This window comes from Rutilus rutilus (genome assembly GCF_951802725.1).
Source record: "Rutilus rutilus genome assembly, chromosome: 19".
NCBI classification, from domain to species: Eukaryota; Metazoa; Chordata; class Actinopteri; order Cypriniformes; family Leuciscidae; genus Rutilus; species Rutilus rutilus.
Genome location: NC_140232.1, coordinates 6,740,117 through 6,756,272, shown reverse-complemented (window position 1 = coordinate 6,756,272; position 16,156 = coordinate 6,740,117). Strand labels below are relative to the sequence as shown.

Sequence of the window (16,156 nt, the reverse complement as noted above, 5' to 3'; positions counted from 1 at the left end):
TATTTAGACTTTATTCTCGTCATTTTTTGAAAAAAAAAATGTAGGGATTTTATTTTTTTTACGTTGTGGTTCAGACCTTCCGTAGAAAAGACAGTAAAAATTTTACAAATAAAAACTTGATAATTGATCAATTATAAGTTACTTTATAAGCTTCTAATTATAAGCCGCATTGACCTTCAACTGTAAACACATGTATGATGCGAAAACAAAACCATCGAGCGAAATACCGGACTGAACATGGCTGTGAACGACTTTTGCAGATTATGTGAAGTAAAACTACGCATCCACGGTACAATCAGCGTCTACGTCACGGCTCTCACCCCGCCCTCTGTTCGTTGATTGGCCGGCTGTTTTGAGGCCGGAGGAAAACTGAAAGAAAGGTCGATATCTCAGACTGAGTACAGAAGCGAACTGAAATTGAGCGGAAGTACGAAGTCTGACTAGTCAGGGTAGTGTTTCTTGTGTTTCCTTGCAGTTTAGTCTTGTTAATACACATACCCTTGTTAGTTTCCTTGGTTTCTGATTATTACACCTGTGTCTCATATAGTCCCATTGTTTGCTTTTGTGTATATATATCCTATATATATATATATATATATCCTGTTTTGTCAAGTCAAGTCATCTAATAAATAGTGTCATTGTTCAGCTGAGGTCAATTCAGTGTTGATTCAGTTAAGTTGTAAAGAACATCAATTGTAAAATTAGTTCGCAGTTCAGCAGAAAAACAGTAATGTCGTAATCCAGTTTAGTTCAGTTCTCATCCAATAGTATCAGTGCAGTGAAGTCAATAATATTGTTGAATATTAAGAGTCCCTAACTAAGCAAGCCAGAGGCGACAGTTAGGCTACACACATTAATAATTGATTAAAATGAAAAGGACCTTCCCAGAAAACAACACAGTGTCTGCCCAAATCCGGGCCACATCCGGTACATGTGGATTCCAGGAGGAATCCAGGAAATGTTTGGAGGTATTTTTGGAATAATACTCAGTACTTAAATGTATAATTACAGTCTAACAAAAACACCTTAAAGTACCATAGTGTATACCAAAGTATAACCATAAAAACGTATAATTTTGTAATTATAAATGTTAAACACAATGCTAGGATACTCTAGGTGGTTGCATAATATGTAACACTACGAGTTACCTCAGTGTATGACGAATGGGGTTTCGCTTAGAAGCCTATCACCTTTGAGATTTAGAAAACGAGCCAATGGCATGGAAAATGCCTTGGGTTTGCGGAATTTGCATGCCGCCCCACTGCATGGGTATAAAAGGAGGAGCAGTGGCAATCTCACATTATGTTTTCGCTTCGGAGCGAAGAGTAATCTTCACTCCTACAAGCCATTCTGAGATCTGTTGGACGGCGAATTCCAACGAGTTCACATTGCCTGCTGATCTGTGCAGTGATCTGCCAGTCGTGTGCTTCTCCCTGGTCGCTTCAGCACTCTGCAGAGTTTTTCCTCTCACAAAAGAGCTTGTGCGTGGCACGTCTTTACAAAGATGTCTCGCCCGTGCACTTCTGGTTGCGGTCGGACTGTTTCTCAGTTTGATGGGCACAATCACTGCCTTGCGTGTTTGGGCATAGATCACGCTAAGGCAGCTTTTGTGGATGAATCATGTTCTCATTGGGGGGGTTCTCAATGGCCTCACTAGAGTGAGAGTCCCCTCATCCACACCCTGACCTACAGGGGGTAGGTCACCTTCGAGAGGTGGTACTTTGTCTGGTGGACAGGGTGACATGAGGGTGACACCCCCCTCTTGCATGCCGAAACCCGTGGGCATCCTCCGGAGTAAGAGCGCAGGGCCGTCTTCGGACGTCCCCCACGTTTCATTCGGGCATGCCAGCATTGTCCGAGTCAGATCCTGAGTTGACAGCCAAAGGTAGTGGAACCCGCCCCCAATACCTTTCTTCCCAGAGGTGCATGAGGAGGTCACGAGGTCCTGGAAGTCTCCACTGTCTTCCCGCAATCGCTCGGCGACCTTCTCCGCCTTTCCTCCCCTTGATGGGGCCGCGTCCAAAGGGTACACTGGGGTTCCCCCAGTTGAACGCTCTGTTGCGATGCAGCTGTGTCCTCAGAGCGCTTTTTCTCGTGGTGACCCAAAGAACCCCTCCAAAGCCTGTAGGTTTTCGTCGACTCTCATCGTGAAATCCTATAAAGCTGCGGGGCAGGCTGCCGCCTCTTTGCATGCCATGGCCATCCTGCAGATTTACCAGGCACAGAAGCTCAGGGACATGCACGAGGGCAGGACTGACCAAGGGCTCTTTGATGAGCTGCGTGCCGCCACCGACATCGCATGACCCCGCTGGTACAGTTTTTGGGAGCTTGGTTTGAGCTTCCCAACCTGTCCCGCTGGGTCGCGAGAACCATCAGGCTCAGCTATACGATTCAGTTCGCACGGTCTCCTCCCCGCTTCCGGGGAGTCCGCTACACAATGGTCGGTGGCAATGCCCCTGTCATGCATACGGAGGTCACCACCCTACTGGCGAAGGGTGCGATCGAGACTGTCCCTCCAGCCGAAATGAAGTCCGGCTTCTACAGCCCCTACTTCATTGTACCCAAGAAAACCGATGGGTTACGGACAATCCTGGACCTGCGCGTCCTGAACTGATCCCTTCACAGGCTTCCGTTCAGGATGTTGACAGCGAAACGCATTTTCGAATGTGTTCTTCCTTTGGATTGGTTTGCAGCGATCGACCTTGGTTTACCAGATGCAAGGTCGACCATGCCCCCTTGGTGTGAAGGCTCACTCCACTAGGAGTGTGGCTTCCTCTTGGGCTCTAGCGCATGGCACATCCCTGACAGACATCTGCAGAGCTGCAGGCTGGACGACATCTAACACATTCGCAAGATTCTATAATCTCAGAGTGGAGCCAGTGTCCTCTCATGTACTCGCCACCAGTGGCCGGTTATTGGACCCGTTTGGTGTCACCAGAGTGCTGCCCTGTTGCTCAGCCCTCGTGATTGGCTAGGTGTTCCATGTGCATGGTTCCCCCACTTGGTGACCCCCACAGGTGTATTTCCATGGTCAGCCTCCTTCGAGCTCATGTTTTCCCTCTCTCTCGAGGTTGAAACATTCCACCACGCGGGCTGGACACCTCTGAGCCTCCATATGCATCCCATACTCGGATCATATGTGTATTCTAAGTCCTCCCTATGGGTAGGCATTGTGTTACATGTTCCTCCTGGGATATGTTACCCAGTGTACCTTGGTATTCTTGCGTTAAGCCTAGCCCTTCGTCTGTGCTAGTTCCCTCGTTCCTCCTACGTCCCTCTGCCACAACCGCTGTTCCGCTGGAATTGCCTGAGTTCAGTCTCCGCTCCTCAGCGAGGAAACATAATGCGCAATCGGCACCGCTCCTCCTTTTACACCCACGTGGTGGGGCGGAGTCGCGACATGCAAATTCCACAGACTCAAGACATTTCCCATGCCATTGGCTCGTTTTCTAAAACTCGAAGGTGATAGGCTTCTAAGCGAAACTCGATTCGTCATTCACAGACGTAACGTCTCCGTTCCCTCCTCAGGGAATGAGGGTTATATACACAACCGAGACCTTCACCCCAAGTCTTTATAATATTCAGTGTACTATTACATGTTGTAATATTATGTTATAATATTACAATGTAAGTCTATGTGATTTTTTACTAACTTTATTGTCCACAATAAAAAAAAAAAAAAGCCACAGGTATCATTATTATTCATGTCAGTGCTGGACGAGGTCTTTAAGGTCTGGTTAAATGCCTGTCTCTAAGTATGAGCAATAAAACAGAAATCATTCTGTGAGATTTGAGTAGCAGAACAGGTCAGCCATTGCTCAACCTCTTAGGATAGTGAACAGTCTGCACTCCAACACTTCTGAGTGGAATAGTGCATATCACAGACAGACGTGTGCTTGTGTGAAACACAGTCACATGTCCAGTATAAGTAAACACACACACACACACACACACATCTGTTTGAGTGTGTGTGAACATGCAGATAGGAGCAAACTTCCAGCATACAATGGTTCTTACTGTTCACACATACAGTATCAACCCAGAAACTTTCAGACTTGCATGTGTGAACCAGACAGGTGACATGGTGTACAGAATTAACACAGAAAGGTTTAGACATCGAAACAACACTTTAGTTTCATACCCATCATATAATATGCATAACTTCAGAAGCAACCAAACAAATATGTAATACTTTTAAACAAATGGTTATCTTTTTGACTCAAGGGCCTAATAACTTTTGCAATTTAATGGATAAGGATTATAAGGATTTTTAAATACACGTACCACTGTAATATTCAGTTTATAATATATATTATTATAATATTTTATACAGTTTATATATAATTTTTTGTTTTATCTCTAAAAAAAAGCTTTTAGAAATTATTTTTGATTTGCTAGCATTAACATAACTAATTCTATGAGATTATTCTGAATTGTGGACAGTATCATTGCTTAAATTTCATTAATAAAAAAAAAAAAAAAAAAATCCATTATTCCACAACAATTTATTTATAAAATCCAGTGAAATACTTGATCATTTTGATGTTTATCACAATTGTGCAGTTCTGATTGACAGTGTTGCTCATGAAATTCTTATGAATACTCTATGTTGGGCACTACAACTAAAGTCTGATTAAAATCAGGACAGATTTGTGGGTGAGGAACTGTAAGGCTGTATAATAATAATTCATAAGTTAATCAATGGCCATGATGTATATGTTTACTCACCAGCAATGGAAAAGTTCACACAGAGAAAAGAAGACAGAAGCACATGTAAAACTAGATTTAAAGCGTGACACAAACAGAATGATAGGCACAGGAAGTTGAATAAAGGCCCGTTCCACCAAGGATGATAATAATAACTATATTAGCGGCCACACCAATGGTCGCTAATATTCGGTTTATTATCAGTGCGTGCTGTAATTACGTCGTCAGCCGCTTTAAATGCTCAAGTTTTTTAAAGTCTGATGAATTCTGATTGGCTTTTTATTATTCATCAGCTAGGGGGAAAAATTGTTCTGAAAGTTATTTCAATGATATTGTTCCTCTGTGCAGTTATTGTTATAGATGTGTTTTGGGTTCTATTATTATGTAATTACAATTTTTTAATTTTATACTTATAGTTAGCCTTATAATTATTGTCCTTGGTGTGAATGGGCCTTAAATCTGTTCTATTTGGAAATCTGTGTGAAAATGTTGAGGTGAAAGAGCCATTTAATATGTTTTATTATGTATAAATCTTAAAAATATATATTTTCAGCTATGTATAATGAAGAATAGGGACATGGGAATGTTAATAAATATATAAAAGACAATGTGAGTGATTTTACCTAAGGTCATAAATGAATGTAAGATAACATAAGATTGTGTTTATAACATCCTCATGATGTAATGCACAGCATAAAAAAAAAAAAGCCAGAATGGTTTTAAGTCAAAGTAAATTGGCGTTGCATGGTGGGTAAATGCATTATGAACCATATGACTACAATGAACGTGAGCTTTAAAAGAAAAACCGTTTACAAGATAATATATCCTACCTCTCTTTGCACACCAATCACATAGAATGTTTTGCCTTCGAACTTAAATTTGCTGACATCTGCCCTGCAAGAGTGAGACATTACAAATGAAATGTTACAAGTGAAATGTTTTTCAATGCAGAAACATCATGTCAACAGTCAGACATAAGAGAGAGAGAGAGAGAGATTAATAGACATATAAAACTCTTCAAACGTCTAGCCTTGAGTGCATTTATCTGCTTGTTGACTGTGGGCTGGTGTTAACAACACTACAAAACCTTATGTCATAGATCATGTGCAATCACAGAACACTCATTGATCAGCTGATGTATACTCCATCTGATCGACTGGCCTTACATAATGTCTGTGAGTCAGCGCGCACAGGCTTTAAACTGTCTGTCGGGAAACAGTTTGGTTTACAAGCTCACAGGCTGATTTTGAGGACGAACAGCTCCTAGTTCGCATTTCAATGTGCAAGGTTCATGGCAACAAATCTTTGAAAGATATTCAAGTTGCAAGATATCCTTAAGCACTATATACATTCCGCTTTGTTTCTGTTCACACCAACGATGATAACTATAACAATAACGATAACTATAGTTTTAATAATTCTTAGCATTTAAAATGGCAGACAGTTAGACTGCAACGCATCCTTATAATAAACAGAACGTTATCAAGTATGGTTATACCACACTCAGATAGGCATAAAGTATGCATGTTACCGGCCATTGTTTTAATCTTCTCGCATCAAATTCAAAATATATTTTTATGAACGTACTGGACATTATTCAGCGCCGTGCTGAACATCGCAATGCTGGGTTTGCCTACGCTGCCATCACGTTCTTTGCTCCGTCTGGATGAAGATACAGAGCAAAGACTGTGCAGCAAGTTGTGTTGACAGAGTTTTAGTTTTTAAGAAGAAATAATTTTAGAATAGTGACAAAGAATTCATTCATGACTTTGTGTGAACAACACACGGCATCCGTCTATGTCCGAGGACATGCGCACTTTGGTCAGAGCGGTAATAATGTGATTAAGGTGTTTACATGCCTGTTCATTGTGATTAAAATCAGCATACGCCACATAGTTTAATGCTATTATGAGCTTAATCGCATTAGTTTGATCAAAGTATTGGGTTAATAATCACATTATGAGGGTGCATGAAAACACACTCAATGACGATAATGACACCAAACCATGAACAGAAAGATCTTAGCGCTTAAATACACAAGGGACAAGAAACAGGTGCGGAACTTTAATTAGAAACTATGGCAACAAACTAGAAATGAGAATTAGGCCAACAGAAACAGGGAAATACATGAAAACTAAACTAAAGTGAACCTGACTATGACCTTACACCCCAACAGAGGAAGGAGGGAGGGGTTCTGGAGATGGGCGAGGAACCGAAGGATGAGACCTTGGATGGGCTGGCAGAAGGGAACACCAAGGTGGAGATTATAGAGGGAGGAGCTAGTGAGAGATGGGAGGAGCCAGAGGATGACCCAGAGCAGAGCCAGACGAAGGCCCATGGCAATACTGATGGAGGGAGGAACCAAGATTGAGCCAGGAGTAATCAAGGAGACGTGGACCCAGGGTAAAGCTGAAGACCAGAATCCTTTGGCCAAAGGATAATGGTGGAACCGGAGGGAAGGAGGAGCCTAGCTAAGCCAAAAGGGTGAAGGGTCGAGGCACAGCAGGAGATCTGCAAGTCTGAACCAGAGTGACAAAAGGCCAAGGAGAACCAGGGGGATGAAAGACCCCGGTTGAACCTGAGGGATGACAGACCAAAGTGGAGCCGATGGCTTGAGATGGAGCTGAGGGCGGAACTGGACCAAGGTGGAACTGATGTCTGGGAGGCCCAAGGTGGATCCGAGCAGCTGGGCAGAACCACAGAAGGAGGAGCCGAGGGGCTGAAGGGAGACAGTGGAGGCAAGGCCTAGGAACTGGAGGGAGAGGCAGAGGAGGAGGGAGAGGGAGGCTGGGCAGGACCATCCGTGTCGAAGGATACTTGGAGCTGGGTAGAGCCAATGGTGATGAAGGAGACCTGGAGCTAGGCAGAGCCAACGGTGATGAAGCAGACTTGGAGCTAGTCTGATTTAATAACAATGAATATAACTTGGAACTGGGCTGAACCAGCAGAGATGAAGATGGCTTGGAACTGGGCTGAACCAGCAGATACAAAGACAATTTGGGACTAGACAGGACCAGCGGAGACTGGAGACCTTGAAACATTTCATCACCCCAACTCATCAAATAATAATTCCTTAATAAACCCACCTCATTGATTGCCTCTCAGCGACGGGAGTGTGGGTGGGGCTCCAATCCATCCCCTCAATGGAAACTAATATTTTCTCAATGATGGATGCTGCATGCACCTGTTCAGACTCTTTAATAGGCTCGGGCTCCAGGACGAGGGAAGTCGCTCTGGCTCTATCTTCGTAGCGCGATACGGCATGGCTGAAGGCTGGCTGGGCTCTGGGTCCAGAGTGGGGTCTTCATCAGTGCCTGACAGTGAATAGTGAATTAGTCGCATCTGACAAGTACCCACTCCACATATTTGGCAAAACTCCCTCAAGGACCTTCCATGGGCAGGCGTGTCTTGGACCACTTGTTGAGGCTGGTGTGATATAAAACTGCAGAGCGAGTGGTCCTGATGTTGAGTCAGGCACGGCAGATCTAAGAAATCCCTTGTGTGGTCCTTGAAAGCACAATCCTCTTGTTCAAGGAGAAGCAGGCGTACAGCTGGAATATCCATTCCTTTTTTCCCTTTAAATCCTTTATTCTGTCATGGTTGCATGCAGCGAGTCGAATAAAGATGATGCGTGATGCAGAATGCACAAATAAATACACTTTTAATAAACACCAGAGAAAGAGAAAAACACTACACTTAAACATAGACATTCTTTAAATTTGGGTGGATTCTGATTGGCTGTCGAAGTTTTTATCATTCATTCATTCATTTTATCAAATTTTTCAGAAAGTGATTCCAACTATATTGTTCCTCAGTTTCATTATTGTTATAGTTATGATGTGGACGCCTCTACTATCAAAGAATCAGAACGAAATAAACTTTACAGTGATAGTTATAATTATGGTTATCATCAACAGTCTATAAGTGGGTGTTTCTTTCCAGAAAAAAACTGGAAAATGGACAGTAGACTTTTTGCAGATTTTTTTAAATCCAGTTAATTCAATAGGAATCCACGTGATTGGGAATTTCACAACAGGTGGATTCGCACGTTGACCAACAGAAAGCTTCTTGTTTTAAAAGTGGCTTCTGTGTGAGCTGTGCTTCATACATCACTACACAACTGACAATAGACAATGGACCTTTTTGACATTTTTATGACCGCACCTTACACTAAACTACACTGAGTAGGATGAGGTGGAGATGGAGAGTGAATCTGAGAGTGCAGCTAATGATAAGATGTTTTTTAAAGTTACCATTTTAAAAGATGTATCCTCTTATTTCCCTGGAAAACTACAAACCCTCTTGCAGTGAATCCTAGGAAAGCTGTGGATCCTGTGAAATCCTGAAATGAATTAAATCAAAGATCAGATTTATGATGTTTTAGCTATATATATATATTGTATTTTATATGTTCTTAAAACTAGATATTTACTAGATACTAGATGCAGAATATAATAGATATGTTGTAAGTTTCTGAGGCGAGTCAGTACCTTGCACGGGTGTGGGTCCACTCCATATGTGTCTAGTGTGTAGGCCCTCTGAAGAAGGTTTAACTCGGCGAGTGCAGGACACTGTCCCCTACAGAAACAATGTAATTTTACAATCTAAGATCTCCAACTACATAAACCCCTGGTTTCACAAACAAGGCTTAAGCCAAGTTCCAGACTAAAATGCATGTTTAAAATGTAATAATATTTCACAATATTACTGTTTTTGCTGTATTTATGATCAAATAAAGGCAGCATTGGTGAGCATAAGAGACAACTTTCAAACATTAAATGATCATACTGACCTCAAACTTTTAAACAGTTGTATCGCACAAATAAATGTAGAATTCCAATTGGCAGACAGCTTAATTTTTTGTCTCTCACCTCAGCTCATTTTGGTGGATCTCTATGATCTTGCGCTCTAGTTTGAGGGACTGTTTAGGGAAGAGCTTGAAGTCGCTGATGTAGTCAACAGGATGTTCCTCAGGATCATAGTCCCCAAGTTCAGCTAGAACAAGACAAACAGCCTTAAAAATCATCAAATAACCACATGAAAAAGTTAAAGAGCCCATTAAGATACCTGTGTATCTAGAACAAGAGATTATCCTCTGTTCCTGATCTAAATTAGGTTCATATCCATTAGAAGCAAGAAAAAAATGGAAAGAGGTTTGAAATATGACTGCTCATTAGTTAAAAAGCTTCCAGAAGAAAATTGCTCAGGAGCACCATGCTACTGGTGCTATCAATCACATAATATTCAAGCTTTGGTCGCAAAACACAATGTAATGAAACGTGTGATTGGTTGTAGATGAAGTTGTAATCTTACCCTGCACTATACAGGCTCCAAGATACGCAGCATCAGCGAACGGACATAAAAGCCTACCGTGGTACACGTCTCTCTTCAACTGTAGGTACAGAAGGTACCTGACACAGAGAAACAACAAGAGAAGAGATATTTCAAAAGAGTCTTAGTGTTATTTCAACATGAATCATTCACCATGGATTCTTTCTCTTTGGCAGCATTCACACTAAAACCCTCGTGAAAAAGAAGTCCTTTACTTCACTTTAGCAAACTTTCAAAAAGAGCACTTATTACGTCAACAATACAGTTTAAAAGAATATACGTCATATAGTGCAATAATTTTATTATTAAGGGCAAATCACGTGCACAATAATAATTATCAACTTAGAATGACGTAAAAAAAAAATATTTAGAATTGAACATAATTGAAAACGCCAGGTTCAGTGTGATTTTTGCTGTTCACACTTGGATCTAAAAAAACGATATGAGGGACATAGAGATCTGTCCTACAGACTAATAAGCACAAACACACCAGTAACAATAACAGCACCCCAAAATCCTACTGAAATGTGTGGAACATCTAAAACAACAGGATGCTGTCTCAACGTTTGACAGCTGTAAAATGACCTTCTAGTTTCGCAATTGGCTGGTATTTAATAAAAATAAAATGTTGATACCTTTCAGTTCTGGCATCCTGTTCTGATTTTCAGAGCAGAAATGTCTACCAGATGGTCTGTGCTCATTGGGAAACTAGCCCACATACATAACTACACTAACATTACTAGGAACTGAGCACTCAACACTACTGTTTCCTTTAAGAAATGTTACTTTTGTAAGACCTAAAAATAAGTGCACATGACACACCTCACAAAGGATGTCTGAACTGACATTGACATTTAAGACGGAATACGGACATGCACTTACAACATAAGTACAACATGATATAAATATAACATAATCCCTATGAGAATATGTACTTAATTTTTAACAAAGTACCAAAAAAGTGCATTTGGTTGTGTTCTATGTATGTACAGTAGGAGCTCTATATATATATATAATTATGGCCAAACTTGAAAATGCACAATGGCTCTAAATTATTTAAGAAAGGACAAGTGCAAACTATCTATTTCACTTTCCTTTGGAAAAAGAAGTGCACTTTAGCATACATTAAAAAAGAGTACTTGTTATGGAAATAATATACATTAAACGAATATACAGTATTTAAATGCAAACTGAATACAAAGCTTTTGGACACTTAATTACATGTTAATTGCAATTAAATTAAATTGTATTATAATTTAACTTTTTAATAAATGCAATAGAACTTAAGTACATCTTCTTCATATGTAATTCTATAATAACTTGTTACATGTATGATCTGTGTTTCCCCCCTTCATTGTGTTTTTGGTTCAGTCCTGTGTCCTAGTGTTCCATGATTGTTCTAATTAGTCATGTCTATCACCTGTGCATTGTCAATCACCCCATTAGTTATCTTGTTAGTCCCTGTGTATTTATACCTTGTGTTCTCCTTCAGTCTTTGTCCGTTATCGTCAATGTAAGTGTTTGGTGTTTCCCCTGAAAGTTTTGTTATTAAATGTTATTTCTACGTATTCCTCGTCTCCATGAGCTTTGTCCTACACGTTACGTGACATAACTTCTATTGTTTTTAAAATATGGTTAAAATGTGAATGTACTGACAAGCATTCATGGCTAACTATAATAGCTATACTTAAATGTCTACTGAAACTTGTAAGTCATGTATTTCAATATATCTGTAATTACACATTTGTTATTATGAAGTTGCAATTTAGTACATTTAAAATATGGTAACTTTAAATGTAATATTGAATAAACTAGAGATAAAATTATGATTAAGGCCTTCAGTATGTTAGTCAATACATCAAAATAAGTGTACTTTTTTAACCAGATAGTGTTCCGACGGGTCGTCCGCGGGACATAGGGTGATTTGAAGGGTTAACTTTATGAAAGACAAAAAAAAAAAAAAAAAATTTTTTACAAGTCGCATATCTATGGAAAGCTGAGATTCTTGTGATTCTAACGATATAAGCCATTTTAGGATACAATAAACACAGCGGGTACAATCTGTGTCTTTGTCAGACCACCAACAGCCAAATAAACAAACAGGAAGTGGAAGACACTTGCCTAAAAAGCCTTCTGTTCGTCCACTGATCCATTACATTGCAACAACAATGGTTTAGTTACACTGTAAAGGCTCCATACAATCAATTTAGCGAAGTATTTAGTCCATAACACATTTATATATCAATAAACATCCACTTACTGTGAATAGTAGCATTCCAAGTTAGCCGACAGAGCTCTCAAAACTATCGAACATACTATGGTAAATCTTCAAATTACATGTCAATATTACAGCTATTTTGACTTCAAAATGGCCGCTGACCCCTGAACTTTTGAGTGACAGCGGATTTCAGCGAATCACGGAGTTTAAGGGGGGTTTTTCTTCCAGCTTGAGCCAGTCAGAGCGCATTAGGGACACGGTCCACCTTTCGCTTTGACGGACATTTGGCTACTCCAATTGGAGCAATGTTAGAAATGATTGACGTTTTGAATAGCCAATGATCTCCTGAAGACATTGATATGCAATTTTTATGGGAAGGATTCAAACAGCGTCAGCAATGACGTTGCGCAATGTTTGTTGTCGATCGTGCGCTCGTGCGCAAAGCTGCGCTCGCTATAGCAAATGACTTTGGAAGGCTATTTTGATGGGAAATCGTCTCTTTTGACAAGTAAGTCTGTTATTATACATATACATGCAAATATAACATATTTTACGTGTTTTTCTGAGTATCTTATGTTTGTGTTTCACTGTTTTGAGATGGCCAATGCTAACTGGTGATGGCTAAGCTTCAGCTTGTCCTCAAGCGTAACGTTATGTGTGCATTGAGCGCTCATGTTACTGTTGTGTTGGACATTTATCAGTTTGTTTATGTCCCTGTGTGTCTTTATTCACGGATTTGTGTTTGTCCGTGTTTGTTTGTGTGTGTTTGGTGCTTTTAGCGCTCTTGTTATTGTTATGATGGGTGCGTGAATCGCTGTTTATGTCCCTGTTTGTCTTTATGCACGGGTGTGTGTGTGTGTGTGTGTGTGTGTACTTGTTTTCATGACAACTGAGGACATTTTTATGATAACACACCTGCAAATGAGGACACTCGGGAAAATAGGTGATTTATGAGGACAGTTTGGGTGTCCTCATTTTTCAAATGGCTTTAAAAACATACTAAGCAGTGTTTTTTATTAAATGTAAAAATGCAGAATGTTTCCTGTGATGGGTAGGTTTAGGGATAGGGGCAGTGTAAGGGGATAGAATATACAGTTTGTACAGTATAAAAACCATTATGCCTATGGAATGTCCTCACAAATCACATAAACATGGCTGTGTGTGTGTGTGTGTGTGTGTGTGTGTGTGTGTGTGTGTGTGTGTGTATAAAATAGTACACAATACATAAAAGATATAAATTATTTGTTTGTTTTTTTTTGCTTTTTTTATATCACAGAAAAACATCTGACATTGAACTGGATGAAGAATGGGAGTCAGCAGAAAGCCATATGATGGACATCAAAGAGGAACCCTATCCTTCACCTTCCTAGAGAGGTTCAATAACCAAAGAAAAACCTAATCATAAATTTGTTAATAGTTTGATATATATGTAGTGTATAAAATACTAATATTAAATAATATTTTAATACCATAACACTTGTTTTGTATTGTTATTTGCACAAATTTCAGTTTCAAGAATGGCAAAAAAACAATATAATGTGTTTATGCTTCAGTTACTATGTGTCAACAATTATTTACAGTGAATCTGAATAAGGAATAGAATAGCTCTAAGTGTAACCTTTCATTAGAGCCCAAAATTTTGCCTGTACAGTAAAGCATTCAAGAATAGCAGCATGTTATGTGTCTGTGGTTACAAAGTGTCATTTGGAGTCTCCAAGTGGCTTTTTTTGGGGAGCGCCTAGACATAAACTTAGATAAACCTGTGTAAAACACTCATTAGCTTAGGTTTTGTTATCAACATTTAAATTGGGCTTGGTAAGGCTTCATGCTGTGATCCCACTGTGTTTTCCAGCTAATACCTCCCAGCTATAGTTATCTGCAGGCATCTTTTTACAAAAAAAAAGTTAGGCGGAAATTTTTTCCCTCTTTTTTAGTGTGTTCAAAGTTCTATTACTCAATACCAGTGAGACTTACAGTGATTCTGACTGTTTGGGAACAAACCTCAAAGTGTCCCCTTTCAAAAGAGACCAATACCATGCATATACTCCAAATGGTTCAAGAACAGCATGCAATTTAATTTGGGTAGGCCTTTTTTAGGTGTTTTTGGCAGAATTTGCAGGAACGCTAACAGGTTTTTTAAAGCATGAAAAAAGGATTAAAACATAATGATTTAAAAAATACTTTAAAGTAAAACTTTGACATAATTACAAAGTGCACTTTTTAAAAGTGTGAAAACATTATTTTATTAAAATTACATTATCTGCAAGTGAAGTTTGTTGAAATACAAGTGCACATTCAATACAATTAAGTGCACTTCTTGGCAAGGTGATGAAACAAATTTCCAAGTGAAACATGATATTCAAGGAAAAAAATAATTAGGTCAGTGGAGGGACTTGATATTGTCCAGTGACGTAATTTCAGAGGTGGAAGCGAGTTCTTTCACATTTGATGAAAGATTCTCAAAACTTTTTTTTAGTATTGGAATAATGTGCACTGACCATATATTAATCATTCACAATGAGAATAACAGGGTCCATTTTGATTGTATGGTGATTTCTAAAGTTTGTATGACAGAACTGCAATGCATTGGCCAAACGCTTGCATCTGCTTTTGTGCACTTGCATGTTTCTGTTTTCTCCATTCTCGCTCTTTGTAACCTGCACTCAAATCCATTCTTTATATAAAATATTAAAGAGAGAGAGAGCGGTTGTAAAAATATAGTTGTTTTCTGTGTCAAACAGCTTTAACAGGAAAAACTCTAGTATGGAGCAGAAAATAGCATGAACTGGCACATTAATGCATCTCTTGTCCATCTCAAACCCTTGCTTTCTCTTTCACAGGATGAAACCACTTAAACTCAGACAACCTGGGCTCCCTCTCACACACATGCGCCTCGCTCTCTCTAAAGCTTCTGTCTGGCCACAGGAACATTCTCGTTTTCCAGCGCACAGAGAAAGCGTGGAAGATCGAGAAAGACAAACACATTTATCTTGACATTTCAGATGGTGTGCGTGCACTGAGCGCCATGTTGTGAGAGCAGCACTAATGATTTAGTCACACCAAAAATCTGTGAGTGTGTGTTTGTGTATCTATGCAGATGCCTGTGCGTGCGTGCGTGCGTGCGTGCGTGCGTGCGTGCGTGGCGTGCGTGCGTGCGTGCGTGCGTGCGTGCGTGCGTGCGTGCGTGCGTGCGTGCGTGTGTGTGTGTGTGTGTGTGTGTGTGTGTGTGTGTGTGTGTGTGTGTGTGTGTGTGTGTGTGTGTGTTTGAGAGAATTAGCGAGATGGAATCAAACATTGCTCTCTGATAATGTAAGAGGAATATGTGACACACATTGACACTGACAGTCTATTCAGAATATTTTTTGCTTCCTTTTGAGGAAAAAAAATCCTATTAACATAAAAATTGAGGAGCAAACATGTTTCATATTAATTTATGGAAAAATAAGGATGTCTGAAATGATGAAAAGAAAAATCTTTTAAAAAATCTAGTTAAAAACAGAAAGGTTCTGCCTAATTAAAAAGTTCTTGAAATCTTTGTAATCATTGTTGGACTGAGAGTATTTTTAAGTTCCTCCTTTTCCTCTGTTTGTTATCCGGTCACGTCTACGTTTAGTGTCTGTTGCTCCTGCATGTTTGCTAGTTTTTTGGAACTTTGGAATCATCTTTGTCTGTTTACATGCAACCACCTGTGACAATATATACACACACATATCTATTTACATATAAATGCATACATACACATATATACAGTATATATATATATATCACGAATAATCGATTTAACAGGACTAATTTAAATACACAATATACAGTTTCTGTATACAGAATACAGTTTCATTTGAAATGGCAATGGATTATATATTAGTTTATGTGCTTAAATGCTTGTCAGTACAAGACAGT

The 16,156-nt window shown here is 39.7% G+C and overlaps 1 protein-coding gene and 1 long non-coding RNA gene across 3 annotated transcripts in view; one reads left to right on the top strand and one right to left on the bottom strand.

Annotated features, from left to right (window-relative positions):
• The window catches only part of frmd3 (FERM domain containing 3), a 68,831-nt gene that overhangs the window by 29,018 nt on the left and 23,657 nt on the right, over positions 1–16,156 (bottom strand). For both annotated transcript variants that reach the window (XM_084389153.1, XM_084389152.1), the window contains exons 5-9: positions 10,021–10,118; positions 9,579–9,702; positions 9,198–9,285; positions 8,961–9,049; positions 5,538–5,601 (exon numbers count right to left, since the gene is read on the bottom strand). In XM_084389153.1, the coding sequence (XP_084245279.1) occupies positions 5,538–5,601; positions 8,961–9,049; positions 9,198–9,285; positions 9,579–9,702; positions 10,021–10,118 (463 nt within the window). The remainder of the gene's footprint in view (positions 1–5,537; positions 5,602–8,960; positions 9,050–9,197; positions 9,286–9,578; positions 9,703–10,020; positions 10,119–16,156) is intronic.
• On the top strand, positions 12,649–13,730 carry LOC311278374. Its single transcript, XR_014625419.1, has 2 exons — positions 12,649–12,764; positions 13,533–13,730. It is a non-coding gene; the product is annotated as an uncharacterized lncRNA (long non-coding RNA).